This window comes from Oryzias melastigma, linkage group LG17, assembly GCF_002922805.2.
Source record: "Oryzias melastigma strain HK-1 linkage group LG17, ASM292280v2, whole genome shotgun sequence".
Classification (NCBI taxonomy): Eukaryota; Metazoa; Chordata; class Actinopteri; order Beloniformes; family Adrianichthyidae; genus Oryzias; species Oryzias melastigma.
The window spans coordinates 17,658,114-17,678,255 of NC_050528.1; the positions used below are offsets into that span (position 1 = coordinate 17,658,114).

General features: G+C 39.1%; 1 protein-coding gene and 1 gene segment (V, D, J or C); one reads left to right on the forward strand and one right to left on the reverse strand.

Moving 5' to 3' along the window:
- Nucleotides 1–13,773, reverse strand: part of LOC112139689 — a 23,556-nt gene extending 9,783 nt beyond the window's left edge. The window contains 1 exon segment of the V gene segment in view: nucleotides 13,647–13,773. Coding sequence covers nucleotides 13,647–13,689 — 43 coding nt within the window.
- On the forward strand, nucleotides 2,592–8,933 carry LOC112139685 (zinc finger protein 32). Its single transcript, XM_024262513.2, has 3 exons — nucleotides 2,592–3,583; nucleotides 4,184–4,357; nucleotides 5,883–8,933. The coding sequence occupies exons 1-3, from the start codon at nucleotides 3,418–3,420 to the stop codon at nucleotides 6,677–6,679; spliced, it is 1,137 nt and encodes a 378-aa protein (XP_024118281.1). The 5' UTR covers nucleotides 2,592–3,417; the 3' UTR covers nucleotides 6,680–8,933.
- Nucleotides 13,774–20,142: the final 6,369 nt, after the last annotated feature.

A 20,142-nucleotide genomic window follows, 5' to 3' on the forward strand; every position in this document is an offset into this window, starting at 1 on the left:
ATCTGCATGGAGGAATGGACCAAAACACCAGCAACAGTTTGGGAAAACCTCGTGAAGACTTACAGAAAACCTTTGACTGCTGTCAGTGCCAACAAAGGGTGTAGGGTGATGAACTTTTGTTATTGACCAAACACTTATTATGCACCATAATTTACAAGTAAATTATTTAAAAATCAGACAATGTGATTTTCTGGATTTTTTTTCTCATTTTGTGTCTTTTAGGTGAGGTATAGCTATGATGGAAATAACACTCCTCTCTCATCTTTTTTAGTGGGAGAACTTGCACATTTGGTGGCTGACTTCATATTTTTTTGCCCCACTGTATTTATTGACATGTAGGGGATTTTTTTTTTCCTGATGATTTAACAACATAACATTGATAGCTTTTAAATATAATTGTATTGGTTGATGTGGATCATGTGTTGATGTGAATCCTCCCTCAGTGTTTCATTAGCAGCTGTAACCACAGAGACTCTGATCAAACAGGAATGAACAGAATCCATCTGATATGAAGCTGTGCTTTGAAAACCACTTCCCTCCTCTTTGAAGAGTAGTCCATAGCTGTCTTCAGGTTTTTGTACAGCCTCTTCTACACTTTGGATCACTGTGTGTCTACAGCACAGTAGTAGAGAGCTGTGTCTGCCAGAGTTAAATTTGTGATGATCAGTTCAGTTGATGTGTCTGTTGTTCTGGATTCATATCGTTTATCTGGAATATATTCACTTGTGGAACCTTTTGCTCCTTTCCAGAGAATAAACTGAGGAGCCTGAAGGTCAGAATCATGTTTGTACCAGTAAAGCCAAAGATCGTTATCATCAGTCTGATAGTTACATCTCATTGTAACAGATTTTCCTTCAGTTCCTGTAAGTTGATCCTGATCAGGAGAGATTGTGTCTCCAGCTGTGAGTCCTGGAAAAAGTGGAGAAAATGAAGCCATTAGATGAATGAGATGATGAGTTCATGCAGCAGCTTCAAGCAAACTTGAATCTCTGTTCTTAAACTCACCTAGAATGTGAGATAGAAGCAAAAAGAGGTAAAGCAACATGTCTTTGGAGTTCTTGAAGACACACAGACAGCAGATGAACTCTGTTCTTCCACTGCAGCACAATGAGAGAGAAATAATGATGATCTGAAGTTAAGTGGGCGGGGCCAATAAACACTTTTTTTCAGTTTAACTCAACCAATCTGAGTTTATTTCTCCCACAGCAGCTCTGTCTCTGACCTTGACTGCTTCATTTCTCTCTTGGTTTTGACATCAATGACTGAACATGCAATGATTGCACAGTGTGTCACACCCTCTAGTGGATGTTGTGTAGTATTGTGTTGTCTTTGCTCTGCAGGTTTTTGTACAGAGTTTTGTTGTTTCCTGTCACTGTGGGCTGCAGAGCACAGTAGTACACAGCAGAGTCTGACACATTAAGATTATGGATCGTCAGAGGAACTGATTTGTTATTCAGTTCTGAATTAAATCTCTCGTTCTTGAACATTGCAGCGTTTTCGTTTTTTCCATAACTGTGGCGCCGCAAAATAAAATTTATGGTGCCACTTTTTTCTCTTCTGTACCAATACAAATGTGGAGTAAAAGTGGTTTCAAAGGTACAGTTGAGTGTGACAGAGTCTCCTTCAGCACGGGCGACTTCTCCTTCTGGTTGAATCACTTTGTCTTCTCCTTTACACTCTGAGGAAGAACAGAACATGCAGAGGAAGATATGAATCAATAAAGATGATTGATTGAAGGACAACAATCAGCAGCTTGAACAGCTCTTCATGTACAGCTCAGTAATGTGTTGAAGTGTTTGAAGAGGAAACATGTTGATCTTTGTGTCTTACCAAAGAAAAGAGCAGCAAGAAGAATCCACAGCCAATGTTCCATCTGTACAACAAGGTTTCAATCAACAGGAGAAACTAGCTGATGTTCAACATTCACTCTGACAATTGTTCTCTTCACAGCACCACTTCTTATTGACTGAATGTTGAACAAAGAGCAGGAGGAGAGCCCCGCCTACTTCACTATGTCGCCCCCTAGCGGAGGAAAGTATCTGACATCAGCTGTGGAAAAAAAAAATCTAGCAGTTAGTTAATTTATTAAAATAATTTGTTATCGTTTTTTACAATCCATATCTAATGATTGACATCAGCTCTGATGTTAAATAAGCTGGTTAAAATATATGAAATTAAAGACATTTTTTGTTACAGTGAAGCTTAAAAAACATGTTTCTGTCCTTTAAGGGTTTTCTTTCTCAAGCTTTTCCTCCCTTTGCAATGAGAGAGGCGCAGCTTACTATTAATATATATATATATATATATATATATATATATATATATATATATATATATATATATATATATATATATATATATATATATCACAATGTTTGACTGGATAATTTTTTTACATTTTTCCAAACAGACTGACTCCAATGAAAATAATGTTTTGGTGTATTTAACATGTTCTTGTTGCATTTTTCTTATGATGGAGGACATAAATCAAAGAATTTAACATTAACACTGCATTTCTGAGTATTTCTTTCCTCATATTGTGTTGGATCAGGAACAGCCTGCAGTGTGAAAAAGCTCAAGCTTGTGAGAAAAGTGAATGCAAACAAAGTAATGCAGAGATATCAACGTAGTGTTGCTGCTATGCCAGCAGTTCCCCCTACACCTATGCAGCTAAAAAAATGTCTTCAAGAAAAAGCAAGTTTTATAATTTTGGCTAAAAACTGCAAAATCATGAAAATCTTGATGTGCGTTTTTGCTGAAATTAATGAATGTGGCCAACACGAATTTATTTCGGGTTTTGTGCTTGATTGCACTAAAAATAAGTGCAAATAACATCCACCAAAACATAGCCCAGTAGAATAATATCTGCTCAAATGAAAGATGAATATTTTCAAGAAAACATCCAATATTGGAGTATATCAAACATTTGTTTTTTTTTTTTATTTGAGAACAATCTGAGAGAGGAAATGAAAATGCAGTTTGGCAGGACATTCATAAAATAAATATTGTACATTCTTCTTTTGAAATTGGTAATGTTACCTATTATTGTGTACGTAAAATTGTGAATGACAATGTTCAACTGTAAGCTTTGCTGTTTTAAATGCGAACGCCGGAAGTAACTATACATTTTTTTTTGCCCTGTCGCCATTTTGTCTGACGTCACTATGAAAAGGGTCCATTTGAATGTAATGTTTTTCATTGTTTTAATTTAAAGATATATTTTTACAAGAGTAATTTTTAAATGACATTTAAATTTAGGTAGAATAATTATTATGAATCGTGAATAATTAAATTACATTTTTTTTGGCCGGAAATTGTTCTTATGTTTCCCGGAAGTTAGCTCATTTTAGCGTGTGTGCTCCTGGAGACGGCTGTGTTTTGGATTCTCCGCTGAATATAGTTGCAGCTACAGCAACGATGTCTTCCGTTCATTCTCTGAAAGAGTTTATCAGCGAGCGACTAACTGCTGCTGCTGAAGAAATATTCAGACAGTTCGAAAAAACCATCGTCCAGTATGAGGAAGAGATGGAGCGTCAGCGCAGACTGCTGGATAGAAGCCTGAATAGAAACACAAACACAGCAGGTATGAACAGGGTAAGGGGCTAAATCAGGTCGAAGAGATGCGGATCTCCGTGTTCTTTATGACTTTCAGTGAGATAGTCACGGGAAGCTTTTCAGGGACAAAGATCGTGAATAATTACAACGTTCCGCCCTGTACTAATCTCTGCTTATTGATGGTCAAAGTTTGGTTTTTGTGGTGAAGTGAGGCTCCTGTCTGTGGTATTATCTTTGTGTTAATGTCAACAAACAGTGTGAAGCAGCAGCTCTTCTTTCCAGAAACGATCCATTGATGAGCAGGGACAAAATCAGCTGTGGTTCCTGAAAAACATGCACTTGTGTCATTTCAGTGCATCTCCGTCGAAACAGATAAAGAAGACAGTACCTTCTGTTCAGATAAAGCTGCTGTCTCGTCCTCTATGAGGACAGCAGATTATTTAAAGAATACATTATGAGCACGGATTCATGACAGTTCGTCAGCATTAATGCCGAATAATTCTTAACTTTCCACCCTGTATCTCTCTATAGATTAATTTCATTTTCACTTGTATTTAATAAAAGGAAAAACATTAGAATGTGGATTATTTCTTTCTATAAAAAACTGAATGTTGTGTTTCTGCTGCAGACCTCCATCAAAAACACACGAGGAAGCAGAATGTCGCTGACCAGCAGCAGCTCTTTAACCAAAAGAGGAGCTGCAGCCAGAACCAGAAGGAAGCAGAACCTCCACAGATCACAGAACAGCAGCAGGAAGCAGAATTACCGTCGATGACAGAGGAGCAGGAGGAAACAAAAACAGGTCTGTTGGAGTGAATAAGCTCAACCATGAATGTTGCCATCTGCTTTTATCTGCAAAACCTTTGTTGGTCAGTTCATATTCTGGGGCTGACAGTCGTCTCATTGATTATTTTCTATAACCCTCAGTCATAAACAACAATATACCTATTGTGGTGTGGAACCACAGTTTGAACTTGGTTCCTCTTAGGCTGCAGAACAGTTCCTGTCCATTGAGAGATGTAGTACCCAAGGACATCTGTGTTTCTGTGCAAAAGGAGGTGGTTGCTCTCACTTTTGAACCTAAACTAATAAAAATGTGAGCTGAATCAATTGAGATGCTCAGATGCCAGTCTGAATGTTAAGAAGCACAACAGCTTTTAATGATAGTTTGTTTTTTATTTTTTAAGGTCTTAGGTGAACCATAGTTTGCTAAATCTTCCTGTTGGTTTAGAGAGTGTTGCAGTAATGAGTTGTAAACAGCCTGAACTCTCTGTTCATACAGTAGATAAAGATGGTTGGTGATTCTTGTGTTTCTGTGGTTACATTTTTTAGCAACCTCTTAGCAATCTCGGTTTTTGTCTTATTCAAAGAAGCATTAAACACACCAAACTTTAAAGAGGATGAATCCTTAAGTGTTAAACACCAAAACAATCTTGCTTTATATTCATTTTTTGAGGCTTTCTCTCATGCTGACTTTCAGGCGCTTTGTCCACATCAGAAGAGAGAGGAGCAGAAAGCAACATCTTCGACTTAATGTCAACTACAATTAAAAACAAATTATTATTATTTTTTAAGTTTTTTTTCTTGTGTTTTTTTTTTTTTTTTTATTGATCATCTCCAAATCAGTTATAATGCTTTACCATACATTTTATAATCACTGGACAGCGCAACCCCTCCCCCTTTGTTTTCCCAAATAGAAAGTATCCAAGTGCTCCAACAAGCCAAAAATCCCTTAAACTACTATTGAGAAAAACAGTTATTACTCAGTCATTCTTTTTGTCAGAATAACAATTCTTGCTCTGATATATTTTTCATAAACCTTGTGCTATCCTAGGCATGTTTACATTAAAAGTGGTCACAGGACAGCGCACTGAACTTTTTTTTTTTTTCCAAGGATTTTGTATCTTTACTGGTGTCCATGGCAGATATAAAATCCTGTCCACCTTTGTCATTGGAGGGATCACTAGGGCTGCCACGATTAGTCGACTAATCGACTATTAAAATAGTCGACTAATTTAATAGTCGATTAGTCATTACTTTATATTAAATATTGTCAGTGTAGTAGAGCTGAACAAAGTTGTGAGCGTTCAGCACCCAAAAATGTCCTTTTTTATATTTGAGTCAGTGAGACCAAAACTTTATCTTTTGTAAAAATAGTTCCTTTATTTCAGATGCGGACATCATTTAATCTGATTTTTGTATCTACTGACTCTGACCTGAAATGTGGAAACACCTGGGGAACTTAAATAAAAAAAAGTTTTCTAAGCTCAATCAGAAGATTTTCAGCCATGAGTGAAATGATCTTGTGTCTTTTGTGTGTCCTGCAGAGCTCCCACAGCTTTCCTTTTGTAAAGAGGAGGAGCTTCTTCCTGAGGAGCATCTCTCTCAGTCTCCACACATCAAAGAGGAACAGGAAGATCTCTGTGCAGAAGAGGAATTTGGTCAGCCAGAACTGAAGCAGGAGTCTGAAACCTTCATGTTGTCTTCATCCTCTGAGGAAAGAGACCTTCATGCAGCAGAACCAACTTCTGAGCAGCTGCTCTCTGAGAGCCAAGATCACCTGCAAGTCAAGCTGGAAGACTTTGAATCGACTGAAGCTGCAGAAATACAGAGAACTGTCTGCTGGAACATAAATGTAGAAGAGTCTCCTCTGTCAGAGACAGGTGCAGGTGAGAGGTCTGCATGGAGGAGTCCCAGCAGGACCATGACTCATTTCTCCACAATGAGAAGATACAGAGGTTTTCGTAAAGGGGAACCAGCTGACAATCCCACTTCTTGTAAAATCTGTGGGAAGAACTTCAGTCAGCGTGGGAACCTGAAAGTTCACATGAGAATCCACACGGGTGAAAAACCCTACTCATGCCAGTTATGTGGAAAGCAGTTTGTTCAAAGCAGTAACTTGTTGCGCCACATGAGGACTCACACTGGAGAGAGGCCGTTTCCTTGCCCCATCTGTGGCAAGAGTTTTAGTCACAAAGGGGACATGTTGCGGCACTTTCGAATTCACACTGGCGAGAGGCCGTATTCTTGCAAAGTCTGCAAGAAAACCTTCAGCCAGAGCGGTCAGGTTGCATGTCACATGAGAATCCACACCGAGCAGAAACCATTTTTCTGTGAGAGCTAAGGGGGAGGAGTCATTCCATGTAGTAACTTAACCCTCTGTATGAGAAGGACAGAAGACTTATTCTTGTAAAATGTGTGACCAGACGTTTGTTTGTCCCATTGAGAGCTAAACGGAGAGATTTCAAAGCTCCAGGTTCCAGTATTGCCGCTCATTGGACTGTTGGTTCTGATTGTCGTTTGACTCAAGTGGGTTTCTGTGGGAGCAAAACTCAACGATCCAACTGCAGCTGTTCAGAAGTAGATTTATGCTGCATTCACACCAGATGTGATTCACTCAGCAGGGGCGTCGAGTGTTATTGTTAAGTTGACGTTCAGATGTGATCTAAGGTCCTAAGGCAGGATTTTGCCATTGGGTGCCGCACAATTTGGGTGGCAGACGCGGCGAGGGACGGCTTTGGGCATGTGGTGTTTTCAGTGACTCGATTTTCGGGTTAAAAAAAATAATCCAATATGCCCACTCGATGTGAGGATTTTCGTCCTGAACTTCCATCATCCAGATTATTTCTTAACCCACTGGAACCACAGGGTTGCCGGAGACTGTTACTGTTACTTTTGAGTGAAGGCGGGATACAACCTGGACAGGTCACCAGCCTGCCACGGAGCGAAAGGGGCTGGAACGAGTTGCGTTATCCATCTGCCCAGTGGACAGTGTAGGGAACGCCGCCACCCAGTGTCCAGGTGTGCTCTGCCAGATTCCGGGTGGCGGCGCTTTCTATACTGGCCCGCGGGATGTTGGCTGCCCGGAGATGGACAGCCACCGCAAGTGCCGTGGTAGCGGGCGCGATCACTCGAGCTCCATGGTCTTATGATATTTTTTCTTATCTTTATCAAGTCAAAAATAAAAAGATCCTCCATTTTTATTTTTATTTCCCCCTCTCGGGTTAAGTTACGTTTCTAACGGCCGTCAGGAGTAAAGTACACCGCACAGGAAGAGACTCTAAATGATCTGGTTAACCTAAACACAAGTTTGCAAAACATATGAACCCAAGATACTCGCTCATCATCATCCATGATGTGGCAGCTGAAGGAAGTCCGTAAAAACTTGGGCGGTTGCTCCATGGCGTCAGGGCTTTAGGCCAAGCGCTGAGCAGTAATTTTGACAGAAGAGAGGCGGAAAATGCGAATTTGACACTTGAATTGCGTCCTGTATGAATGCAGCATAGCTGTCTTTTAATTATGATTTTATCTTGTCTTCCTTTCAGAGAAATGTTTCAGGTTGTTTGAACCTAACAATTACACAGAACCCAGTACATAAAGTCTTTCTAACTGTAGATCTGATAAAACTGATGTTTCAGACTCTGTTAAAGACACCCTTTGAGGGTTCTTGTTTTTCCCTCCCATCAATCTCAATTTAGTCACAAGCCCCTCCCCCCGATCTAGCTTCAGAATGAAGTCTGGTAGCGATTGATTATTACTTTTCTTTAGTTACTCTGAACCCTTTGATAATTTTAGTAGTCCGTAAACTCCCAAACATCAAAGTAAGTAAAGAGCCTGATTGGCCAGGCTTTTACGTCAAACTTTAGTTTGTTCCTGCATTGGGTTACAAAGGATCTTCTTGTCTCTAACAATAGATTTCTACAAATTATTCTTTAGTTTTATTCCAATACTTAGTTGAAAACTCTTTTTTTTTTTAAGTTTTTATTTTTTTTTACACTTTTCAGTTTTAAGATCTTGCTGGAAAAAATGAATCTCATGTCAAATCAACTCGTTAGGTCTTAACAGTGTTCTAAGAGGTTCTGGACTGAAACCAGAGAGATGATCCATAGTTTTCTACCTAAAATGAATAAAGGCATCTGCTTTTGGATCTTTAAAGCCTTTGAGAAGCTTTACGCAGTAAAAAAAAAATAGCACCAGTTTTAGAGCAGATGTTGCCTCTAAGCTATTTGATATGTTGCAGTTTCTGTTGTTGAGAATCTGCGATGTCACCAAAAACAATGATGTGGAACCAGGAGGAGGTCTAAAAAAAAAAAAAAAACAGAACTCCCTTCAGAAAATTCAGTGTTTGCTGACATAAGATGCCTTAGAATACAAATCTGACATGATAAATGTTTGATGTGTAATGAGATTCAATATTTCAGTTTCACTTGTTGGCGTTTATAAAGTCATCACAGTGACTTCATGTCTTTGCTGCACCATCCAAAAACTTTACTGTTTTTCCATCCCTGACCACTGCAAACACACCAAAACTCTGTTTACTGTTTTAAACTTTTTCTATCTCTAAGTTTATGAGCTGTGTTAACTCTAAAATGATGAAAACTCTAAATAAAAGACATCTGCAGTTCAAAGTGTGTCTTCTTTCTTCAGTTGGACACAGCAGAAGGATATTAAGTTCATACCCGTTGGTATTATTTCAACATATATGACAGGACTTGGTATCACATTGTTTTTCATCTTTTCATGACAGAACCGGGTCTTTCATGGAGCACAGAGGATCCACAGGAGGGAGAAGTATCACTTTGATTTGGAAGCCATTTTCAAACTTCCCCAAAAAACAGGAAGTAGTGGATTCACAAGATTTGCACCACTCTGACATTTCACAACAAGCCTCTTCCAAGTGTAGGTGGTGGACAGGTGATAGTAAACAGTAGAAAAAAAAAAAGAAAAATATGAAGAAACTTTTCCTCTTGCAGTGTGTGAACATCACATGTTAACCCTTTAACATCTGAGGCGTCACTAGAGATGCTTAAACACAAAATCTTTAGCATACTTCAGCAACGTAATTCTAGAAGATTCTGAAGGAGAAAAGCATCGTGCTAACAATTAAAAAATTAGAGTAAATCAAAGAACATAAACATTGAAGCTCAGGTGCTTAAGGGTTAAATTCACGTTCTGGAGTGCGTGTCACATGCCGGTTCCATTTATAGCTCCAGAACAAACAAACCAACCATTGGCCTGCAGTGGTAAGCAATGATTTCAATGAATGAAGATCTGTTGAAACTTTGAACAAAATTACATGGACTCCAAAGGGGAATTGTGAAGGCTCCTCCAGATGGTGTGCCTGACCAAAAAAAATATATTATTTTTTAGGAAAAACTCTGAGATGTAAAACTAATCAGAAAACCAAATATGAAAAAAAGAACAATCCTTGTCCTTGCTTTGAGTATCATTTATGATTTCTTTTCGATTAGTTTTCCCGGTTTGATAGACAGCCAGAGAAGTGGAAGGTGTCATTTTCTAACACCCTTCACAAGTATACTTGTGCTAGCATTAGCATGTAGCTCGCTTACCGTTTTGAACAGTGGGGGTTTTACAAGCAAAATGATGTCTTGTTCCTTCAGGAGAAATGACTTGTCTGTCAATTTGACTGAAGCTTTTTAACCTTAAAACTCACAGAAAACAGATATAGACAGAAATGGGTAAATACATGTTTAAATCAGAATGGGGCAATATATATATATATATATATATATATATATATATTTCTGTCACAGCTTCTAAAAATATGAGAGAGATCTGTAGTGTTTTTCATAGTTACCTTCAACTTTGAGATACAGAAGGTAAAATAAGGTGTGAATGTTAGTGAATGAGTGTTATTGTGGCCCTGTGACAGACTGACAACCTGTCCTGCCTTTGTGCACAAGGGTTAAGCTCTGACACCCCGTGACCCTGAAAAAGTCAAAACAGGTTTAGGAAATGGATGGATAGGAGGTAAAATGAATAATCAAACAAGAAAAATCATATTACATGATTTTTAAAGAACCTATTTGTATAATTGTGCACAAAATAAGTACTTAGTTCCTGCAAACAAGAAATAATTCTGTCCCTCAAAGACATGTTACTTCCTCTTTAACATACTCTTTCATCATCCACTCACTACCTGTTTCAGTGGCACCTGTTTGAAATGGTTATCTGTGTAAAAGACATCTGTTCACAGCTTTAAAAAGTCAAACTGCAACCTCTCCACTATGATCAAGACCAAAGATCTGTCTTAGGACATCTTGAGCTAATCTACAATCAGCAAAAGCTTGATGAGAAGAGATCAACTATTGCAGTGGCAAAATATTTCAAGGAAGAAGATTTCAAGTTGAGGTGGCATGACTCGGTATGACATTGATAACTTTTCCCCTGAAAAACCAAATGGTCACCATTTGATAAGTTATAGTCTGAACTGAGTGCTTGATATGTTATCAGTGACACTTTCGCTTTGAAAGATTGATTAAAAGTTGAGCCGCCTGGTCGCCATGTGGTCAGATGAGACCAAAATAGAACTCCTCCACCTCCTTCATGAGTCTTTTAAACAGAAGCTCCTCAGGATTTTACAGTTGGATCAGTTCTGTTTCTGGTACTTGTACACTTTCACATGAATCTGAGCACCCTCTAGTGGATGTTGTGGACAATTCACTGCAGGTTTTTGTACGGCGTTTTGCCGTTTCCTGTCACTGTGGGCCTCATAGCACAGTAGTACACAGCAGAGTCTGTCACTGCAGCAGAGGAGATCTGCAGATCCATTATTTTCTCTTCAGTTACATGAACAGAAAATCCAGGAACTGGATTTAACATTTGGTCTCCCGTTCTTAAATGAGAGATCAGGAACTCTGGAGGTTTTCCTGGAAACTGTCGATACCAGAAGAAATAATCAGCTGCAACTCCCGATGCAGTGTATTTGTAGGACAGAGTGACAGAAGCTCCTTCCAAAGTGGACTCTTCCTTGTTGACTGCAGTGAGTTCTTCACAGCTGACATCTAAAGGAAGAGAGAAGTCAGATCAGTGATGGACAAACATCAAATGCTGAAATGTATCTTTGAAAGAATCCATCAACCTGTTCCAATGACTAGAAGCAGCAGAGTGAACACAGATGTCTGCACAGACAGCATGTTGGAGAAAGATGATGTTTGGCTTTTGTGTGTTGAACTGTGTTAAAGTGGAAGTTTGTGTCTCTTCTATAGTTCACTAACAGCTCAGCTCCTCCCTCAATCTCTCTGTCTGTTCTTTCATCTGTTCTTCCTCTTCTCTCAGCTCCTCTTCCTCCTGGTTAACAGTTTGATAAACAGATTGATTAATGTTCTTGAATGATGGAAACTTTAGAGACTTTAGATGTCTGTACTGGTTAAACAATTCTCTGCTGAACTCTGACCTTTTTATGCAGTCATAGGTCACAAATGTCCAACACTCCGAAGTTTCTCCCTACCTTCCAATTGAAGGGGCATTTATAGAAACAGGGTGTCCCAAATAGATTTTTAAAGGTAGAACGAAGAGATTTCGAGTTCAGAATCCTTCTGCCGGTAGGGTGAGCCGTGGTGGAGAAGTGCTTTTCTTCACATGGGTCAGCTCTACTTTACATTTAAATGTAAGTAATGACTTTTTGTTGTAGCATGAGCTTTTAAAGTTATAACATTGATGTTGAGTATTTCTGTGTGCTAGCAGCTTAGCACTAACCCAGCTGACTGGTGACTATTGATGACGTCATTAAGTGGGAGTGACGTCCAAATTAGAAGACACTATTTTTCCATAACTCTCCGTTTGGAGGGTTAAATGTGCACTAAAAAAAGTGAAAAATTGGATCAATTCACAAAAGTTCTGTTATATGTTACTTTTAAAATTTGAGTTTTCATTAAATTAAAATTTTGGGTTGATGGTTTACTCAACTCAAAGTGTTAATTTGATAAAAACTAATATTTTTAAATATAAAAAATTCAAATTCTTTTGTTAATTTCGCTTTTTTTCACTGTAGAGGTAGAGAGAAGCGAGGGGGAAAGAATTCAGATTTGACCTAATTTGGTTGCTCTCTATAAAAAAGCCCAGAGCTGATTTAGCCTTGGACTCCCTGGCATCGAGTGGGTGTGGTCTACTGGAGTACCAGCATCTCAGAAATAAGAAGACTGGTCAAAAAGGTCTGTTCTGTTCTACTGGAGCATGTGTAGGTGGTGGGAGATTAGAACACGTACGCCATTTGAACAATACTGTTGAGATCAGGGGAATCTTATCCAGTGTTAGACTGATCCACCCCTGCTGTCTGACCATGGGAGGGGGCATCTCTTTAAGAGGCCAATTCCCAGAAACCCTTCTAGAGGACAATAAAGAGGCAGAACACATGATGTAAACAGGAATGCGTAATTCAAAATCCCAATGTGTCAACGACTTATTTCCAAGTTAAGTCCATGCCTCTTTGATGAAGATAAAAGCAAAATACATTTGCCTTTTAAAGATTTTTAAATTATTCTGTAATTGATTTTGCTTATGTTTTTGCAGATTTAGTTAGTTTCGGTAAAATTCATGCGATGTGATCATTTGCAGGTTCTCAGTAAACGCTTAACCAGTATTTTGAGTGTAAAGCCTCTGATTTCCTTCACTGTCTGCTGCAATAGTGTAAATTTCTCCCTAACAATGAAACAATGTTTCAAGGTAAAGCAACTCTACTGGTAGTCGGATCAAATGTAACAGGCGGTTGCACAGTGCCCTCCAGTGGTAGTAGCAGGTATTCCCCAAGCGTTTCGTTTTTTTTCAGATAGTGAGGAGAATTGTTCTGCAGGTTTTTGTACAGAGTTTTGCTGTTTCCTGTCACTGTGGGCTGCAGAGCACAGTAGTACACAGCAGAGTCTGACACATTAAGATTATGGATCGTCAGAGGAACTGATTTGATCTTGATATCAAGTTCAGCATCAAATCTGTCTTTCTTGAATTCTGGAGCGTTTTCTTCTGTTCCATAGGTTCTACGCTTCAACATGTACTTTGGGTAACTGTTCACTTCTTGTTTGTACCAGAACAAATATGGTTGCGAATAACTGGTCTCAAAGGTACAGCTGAGTGTGACAGAGTCTCCTTCAGCAGCAATGACTTCTCCTCCTGGTTGGATCACTTTGTCTTCTCCTTTACACTCTGAGGAAGAACAGAACATGCAGAGGAAGAGATGAATCAATAAAGATGATTGATTGAAGGACAACAATCAGCAGCTTGAACAGCTCTTCATGTACAGCTCAGTAATGTGTTGAAGTGTTTGAAGAGGAAACATGTTGATCTTTGTGTCCTACCAAAGAAAAGAGCAGCAAGAAGAATCCACAGCCAATGTTCCATCTGTACAACAAGGTTTCAATCAACAGGAGAAACTAGCTGATGTTCAACATTCACTCTGACAATTGTTCTCTTCACAGCACCACTTCTTATTGACTGAATGTTGAACACAGAGCAGAAGGAGAGCCCCGCCCACTTTACTATGTCGCCCTCTAGTGGAGACATAAGATGATGTCTGCTGTGAAGAAAAAGTTTTCTTTGGGTCGTCTTTTGAAAGAAAGATGAATATGGAGGTTTATAATAATGTTTTACAGTTGAGGGGTAAGTTCAGAACTTTCCATTGATACTACCAGATAATGCCAAACTTGACCCTATATGGACAGAGACGTCCTTTGAGCAGATACAATAGGAAGACTTTTGTGGGACCTGAAAGCAGCTTTGTCAGTAACAGGAAGGTTCTGGCTGTTTAAGACTTTGGGATGCTGCAGTTGAAGCTACAGTTTCAAGAAACGTTTGTTCCCAAAAAACAAGGTCTTGAAGGTCAGCGCTGTCATGTTACATCAAAGAGGTCCTGGATCTGATTCTAGCTGAAATGAAATGTTGAAATGTTCTTAGAAATTTGATAATGGATAGACTTTGAGCAGAACAAAATAAATTTCCAATCAGAGTTGCATAAGAGTGTGGGGTTTAGTACTTTTGACTCAGCAAGGAAGCCTCTTGTTCAGGCTGGGTTCTTCTGTGAATGTTCTCCTCGTCAATAGATGGGTTTATTCTGTGAACTCTGGCTTCTTCCTACAGTCCATAAACTTCTAGATTTATTGATGAGTCTAAAATGGCCTCAGGTATGCATATGAGTGAGTGTAAGGGCATGCAACAGACTGGTGACCTGTTCAGTGTACACCCCACCTTTACCCAAAAGTAGCTGAGTTGGCTCCAGCAACCCCATGTCCTGGAGACAGATTCAGTGGGTTCTTAAGATGATGGGTGAATGGATGGATGGATGGATGGAAGGATATCTCCCAAATACAAAATAAAACTTTACATTTGTTTCAAAACGTTCTCAACAAAAACAGCCTGTAGCTTCCAACACTCAAAAAAATCTTCACTGATATCGAGCACACTGACATCTATGTGAAATAATAATACATGAATAAAATGTTAACCTTCTTAATTTAAAAGGACGCTGCCATAAACACCCGGAGAACTAAATTATTAATATTTCATGCACTAAAAGAGTAACAAAATTAAATAAATATGAACTTTAAAAAAAATTGACTTAATTGGAATATTCAGAGTTCAAGATCTAAATAATATCAAATATAGGTGAAAATCCCTAAATTAGAGTTTTTTGTTGTTTTTTTTATGTCATTTAAGTCATCAAATAACTTCGAACAACAGGACCTCGTTAATCAATTTAAACTGTTTTGGTGTTCATGGAATTAACAACAGGTGCTCTTCAGTGGTAACAATTAGAAAACCCTCCAAACAGGACTGGTGTTACATGTGGAGGTCATTTCAAGTTTCTCCCTCTTGATCTTTTTTGGCTGGTTTTCCACTCGTGCTGATTTTGGCTTGATAATTATCTCTACTGGCAGTATGAGGAGATTCCTTAACCCTACAGAAGTTGCACAGGTTGTCCAACTTCTCCAGGATGGCACATCCACACAGACTGCAACAAGAAGGTTTAATGTATCTCCCAGCACAATCTCCAGAACATGGAGGAGATTTCAGGAGACTGGTGGTTATTCTCGGAGAGCTGGACAGGGCCGTAGAAGGTCCTCAACCCCTCAGCAGGACCGATACCTGCTCCTTTGTGCAAGGCGGAACAGGCTGAGCACTGCTCGTGCCCTACAGAATGACCTCCAGAGGGCCACTGGTGTGAATGTCTCTACCCAAACAATCAGGAACAGACTTCATGAAGGTGGCCCGAGGGCCTGTAGTGGGTCCTGTGCTCACTGCCCAGCACCGTGGAGCTCCACTGGCATTTGCTCAAGAACACCAGAATTGGCAAGTCCGCCACTGGCGCCCTGTACTTTTCACAGACGAGAGCAGGTTCATCCTGAGTACCTGTGATAGACGTGAAAGAGTCTGGAGAAGACAAGGAGAACGTTCTGCTGCCTGCAACGTCGTTCAACTTGACAGGTTTGGTGGTGGGTCAGTGATGGTCTGGGGAGACAGGAGGGACGCACAGACCTCCACTGCCTAGGAAATGGTGCTCTGACTGCTCCTTTAATTTTTTAATTTTTTGTGAGTATATATATTTTTTTGAAAAGCACCTAAAAATGTTAATTAGGAAATAAAATTCACATTCTCATAATCCAACTCTTATTATTGTGATAAATGCACTAAGAAAATACCTCACCATCACCTCATACAATGTTGTTGTGCTTTCATTTAACTCGAATAGAACTGTGAAACACAAAATGAACTTTGGTCCTTCCTGCTCACAGTTATCCAAATAATTGTGTATTGATTTAAACATAATTTAGATTAAAATGATTTCCCAGTGAGAAATTATAACCTTAAAAAAACAGCATAATCAGATTAATCCTCAAATCTCCATGTTCTCCTCAGAATTGTTGTCTTTATCTGTTTCAATAGCATCACTGGTGAGTCAATGGTTGTGATAGAGGAAGACAAAGGCTTTGAGGAATTGATCTGGTTTCTTTTGTTGTCTGATTGGTTTTGGAGATGGTTCTCTCAGGTTTCTATAAGTTTCTTGTGGATAAGGTTCTATGAGGAATTATTTTCCTGCAGACTCTAAATTATTCCTTCCAGTCTTTCTCTTATACACTATATACAAGACCGCTCCGCAACAGTACACGCTAAGCGCACTCCCCTTCCCCACCAGAAGCGCACCTGCCCGCAATATCGCTCATCTCACTCCTACCTTCCCGCGTGCGCACCCACACTCAGTGCACCGCCCTACCCCACCATGTGCGCGTCTGCAGTAACGCTCAGCAAACCCCCACTTTACCGTGTCTACGCCCGCGCAGGTGGGGGAAGAAAAAAGTAGAAGAAGACTAAAGAGAGTTGATAAAAAAGAGCAGGGCTCCCGGGAAGAAGTCAGAAGGGAAAAAGTCAGGAAGCTGCGTCGTCATCGATGACTGTTGTCACAGTAGATTGGTCAAAGTTGCAGGGAAGTTGCGGTGTAAACAAAAGGTTGCGAGGTGAGCAGCAGGTGAATGGGGGGGGGGTTTGCTTGATTCTTGTATTAATAGTTACAATCGCAACATCACAAAATCCTGGAGGGTCTGAAATACAATTAATAACATAATGAAAATAATATATCTAGAAATATTATATTTCTTGGTTGTCCCCACTGCCAAATGATACACTTTATCACAATGTATCATCAACAAACTTTTCCAAGACCAGATTTTTTTTGCATCTTAGTCTTACTCTATATTACATCTACTCCTGCAAAACAAAAGTTTTACAAAAATATCATTATATTTCGGTTAAAATTCCCATTTTACTGCCATCACCAGGTTTTGACTCATTGTTGTTACCAAAACCCATTTCATACTATTAAATATTTGGCACATTCTACCAGTGATATTTTCTACAGGGGTCAATTGGGTCAAAGGCAGGTCATGGCAAGATCAGAGGCAAGCTATGTCCTTTATTTATATTTTTAATAAATAAAAAAAAAACTTTAGCAGAGACAGTCAATCTAAAATTTTATTCATGTTACCCAAAGTATTTTCTAGAAAATATGTCTGGGTTTTTAAGTTAAAATATTAATTTAAATCTCTCAAATGGGCTCCATGAATGCAAAGTGGCTTAGCTTAACACAGTTGATAATTTTATGCAAAAATCTAATTGCTGTTTTGGTCATTGCTGTTCCTCAAAAAGGGAGAAATAAGTGTGTTACTCTCCTCAGATGCCTTTTAATAATCATTAAAAGAATATGATGAAATGAGAAAAACATCATAAATGAATGAATATTCTCAATTACATGATGGTTGGTAACTTTGCTGTTACCTGAGTTTTCAAGAAAAACATCAGTAATCATTCTCCATGTTTGAATTTTTATGATTATCATTAACATTTTTTCCAGGTACAGGGGGTGTGTCTGTATTAGAGTCGCTTTCCGCTGCGTTTCTGTGTCTCTGTGCTTTAGCTGGAAGGCTCACTGTCTTGTATTAATCCAAGGGAGGAAAATAAAACTTGGAGACCTTTTTCCTTTTTTTTAATGTCTCGATGAGACCTGAGCTGGCTGCCTCCACATCCCGCAGCGTCTCTCTCTCTGCTGGTATATTGTGAGCTACGCTGCAGTAGTGAAAGCCGCAGATCTGACCAGAGTGCATCCAGCGTTCAACCCAGAGTAACTGAATGAGCTCTAAGAACTTGCGGCTCAAACGGATAAAGAAAAAAGATAAACAGTCTAGACAAAACGCTCGCTTTGGACTAGTAATTTACCAGCTGATCAAGTCACTGAAAATGACCCGCTCAATGGTGAGTTACTAATTAGCAGATGCGATGCAGGGACCTGTTGAACTTCAGGTCTTTAATTTTGGCCGTGCCGTCCAATTGGCGCCTTGCCACTCAAACTGAGCTGCTGGCAGACTTTCGGTCGCTCAAATCGCGCTGTGGAGCTTCAATTTGCTCCAGATGGAGGACCATTGAATAATATTAGAGCTGGCTGCTTCGGCTGCACGAATCACATTCAATGTGAATGCACCTCTATTGTATTCTATTCTTAAATGCTATATTTTATTTTACCATATTGTATTAATTTCTATTCAAATGCTTTATATAACATATTTTCCTCATAATTTTATTGGTTGATGTGGATCATGTGTTGATGTGAATCCTCCCTCAGTGTTTCATTAGCAGCTGTAACCACAGAGACTCTGATCAAACAGGAATGAACAGAATCCATCTGATATGAAGCTGTGCTTTGAAAACCACTTCCCTCCTCTTTGAAGAGTAGTCCATATCTGTCTTCAGGTTTTTGTACAGCCTCTTCTACACTTTGGATCACTGTGTGTCTACAGCACAGTAATAGAGAGCTGTGTCTGCCAGAGTTAACTTTGTAATTATCAGTTCAGTTGATGTGTCTGTTGTTCTGGATTTATATCGCGTATCTGGAATATGTTCATTTGTGTTATCTTTTGCTCCTTTCCAGAGAATAAACTGAGGAGCCTGAAGGTCAGAATCTTGTTTGTACCAGTGAAGCCAAGGCCTGCTGTAATCTGTCTGATAGTTACATCTCATTGTAACAGATTTTCCTTCAGTTCCTGTAAGTTGATCCTGATCAGGAGAGATTGTGTCTCCAGCTGTGAGTCCTGGAAAAAGTGGAGAAAATGAAGCCATTAGATGAATGAGATGATGAGTTCATGCAGCAGCTTCAAGCAAACTTGAATCTCTGTTCTTAAACTCACCTAGAATGTGAGATAGAAGCAAAAAGAGGTAAAGCAACATGTCTTTGGAGTTCTTGAAGACACACAGACAGCAGATGAACTCTGTTCTTCTACTGCAGCACAATGAGGAAGAAAAATGTCACTGGATGATCTGAAGTTCAGTGGGCGGGGCCCTTTTTTTGTTCAACTCTATCAGTTAAAGGAATCAAACTAGTTACTTTTAGGAAAAGTCCAAATCCTGGTGCTTTACTTTAATGTGACGCTGTGTCTCCGTGTGCGTTTGGGGGGAGTGGTGGGGATCTTATTTGAGATCATGACTGGCTGGGGAATCAAGTGGGCGGGGCAAGCCCCATGATCTGCATGTGAGCACAGCACTGCCAACATTTAAACAGAAGTGTCAGCAGCAGAGGTAGCATTTTCAGGATGGAAATGTAACCCAATTTATTTGTTTGAAAGAAAATGGACAAGTGCTCATATCAAATTCTTCTGGTGTCCCTGTAGAAAGACAGTTACCGACGTCTGTTTCAAGATGTTAATTTCTCACAAACTGCCAAGTCAGTGTGCTCCTGTGAGAAAGCAGCACCATTAAAACCAGACAAACTGGACTTTATGGATTAGTAACTCACACAGAACTGAACACAAGTACAGTAAAGAATGTTATAGAAATCATTTTGTTGCTAACCGGTATTTTTGTGCAACTTTTGTTTTGTAGTTTGATCATTCTGAATGACCATGTCAAAGTTCAGGTTAAACTAGTGCAGGAGAGATATTCTTTCTTCATTATAGTTAATTATTCTTGATGTTTTGCATTTTAATGATTGAAACTATTTGTTTAAACAACATTTAGGATGACTAAAATAGTGGATATTTAAAACCCTTTTATCCAGTTTATGTGAAGTTAATATCAATATTTATATATAGCTTCTTGTAGTGTTTTTTGCAATAATTCTGATAAATAAATGTTTAACTTTTTACACCTCTGTCCTCCGTATATGTTGTAACTTAACAGCATAATTTCATTGGTAGAACTGAACCAGCATAGAAGTGTAATTTCTATTAATTAAATGATTGCCTTTAATATAAATAAATCGTTATCTTTGCAGGCAGCTGGGAAAAAACAAAACATTTAACCCGTATTTTAATTGAC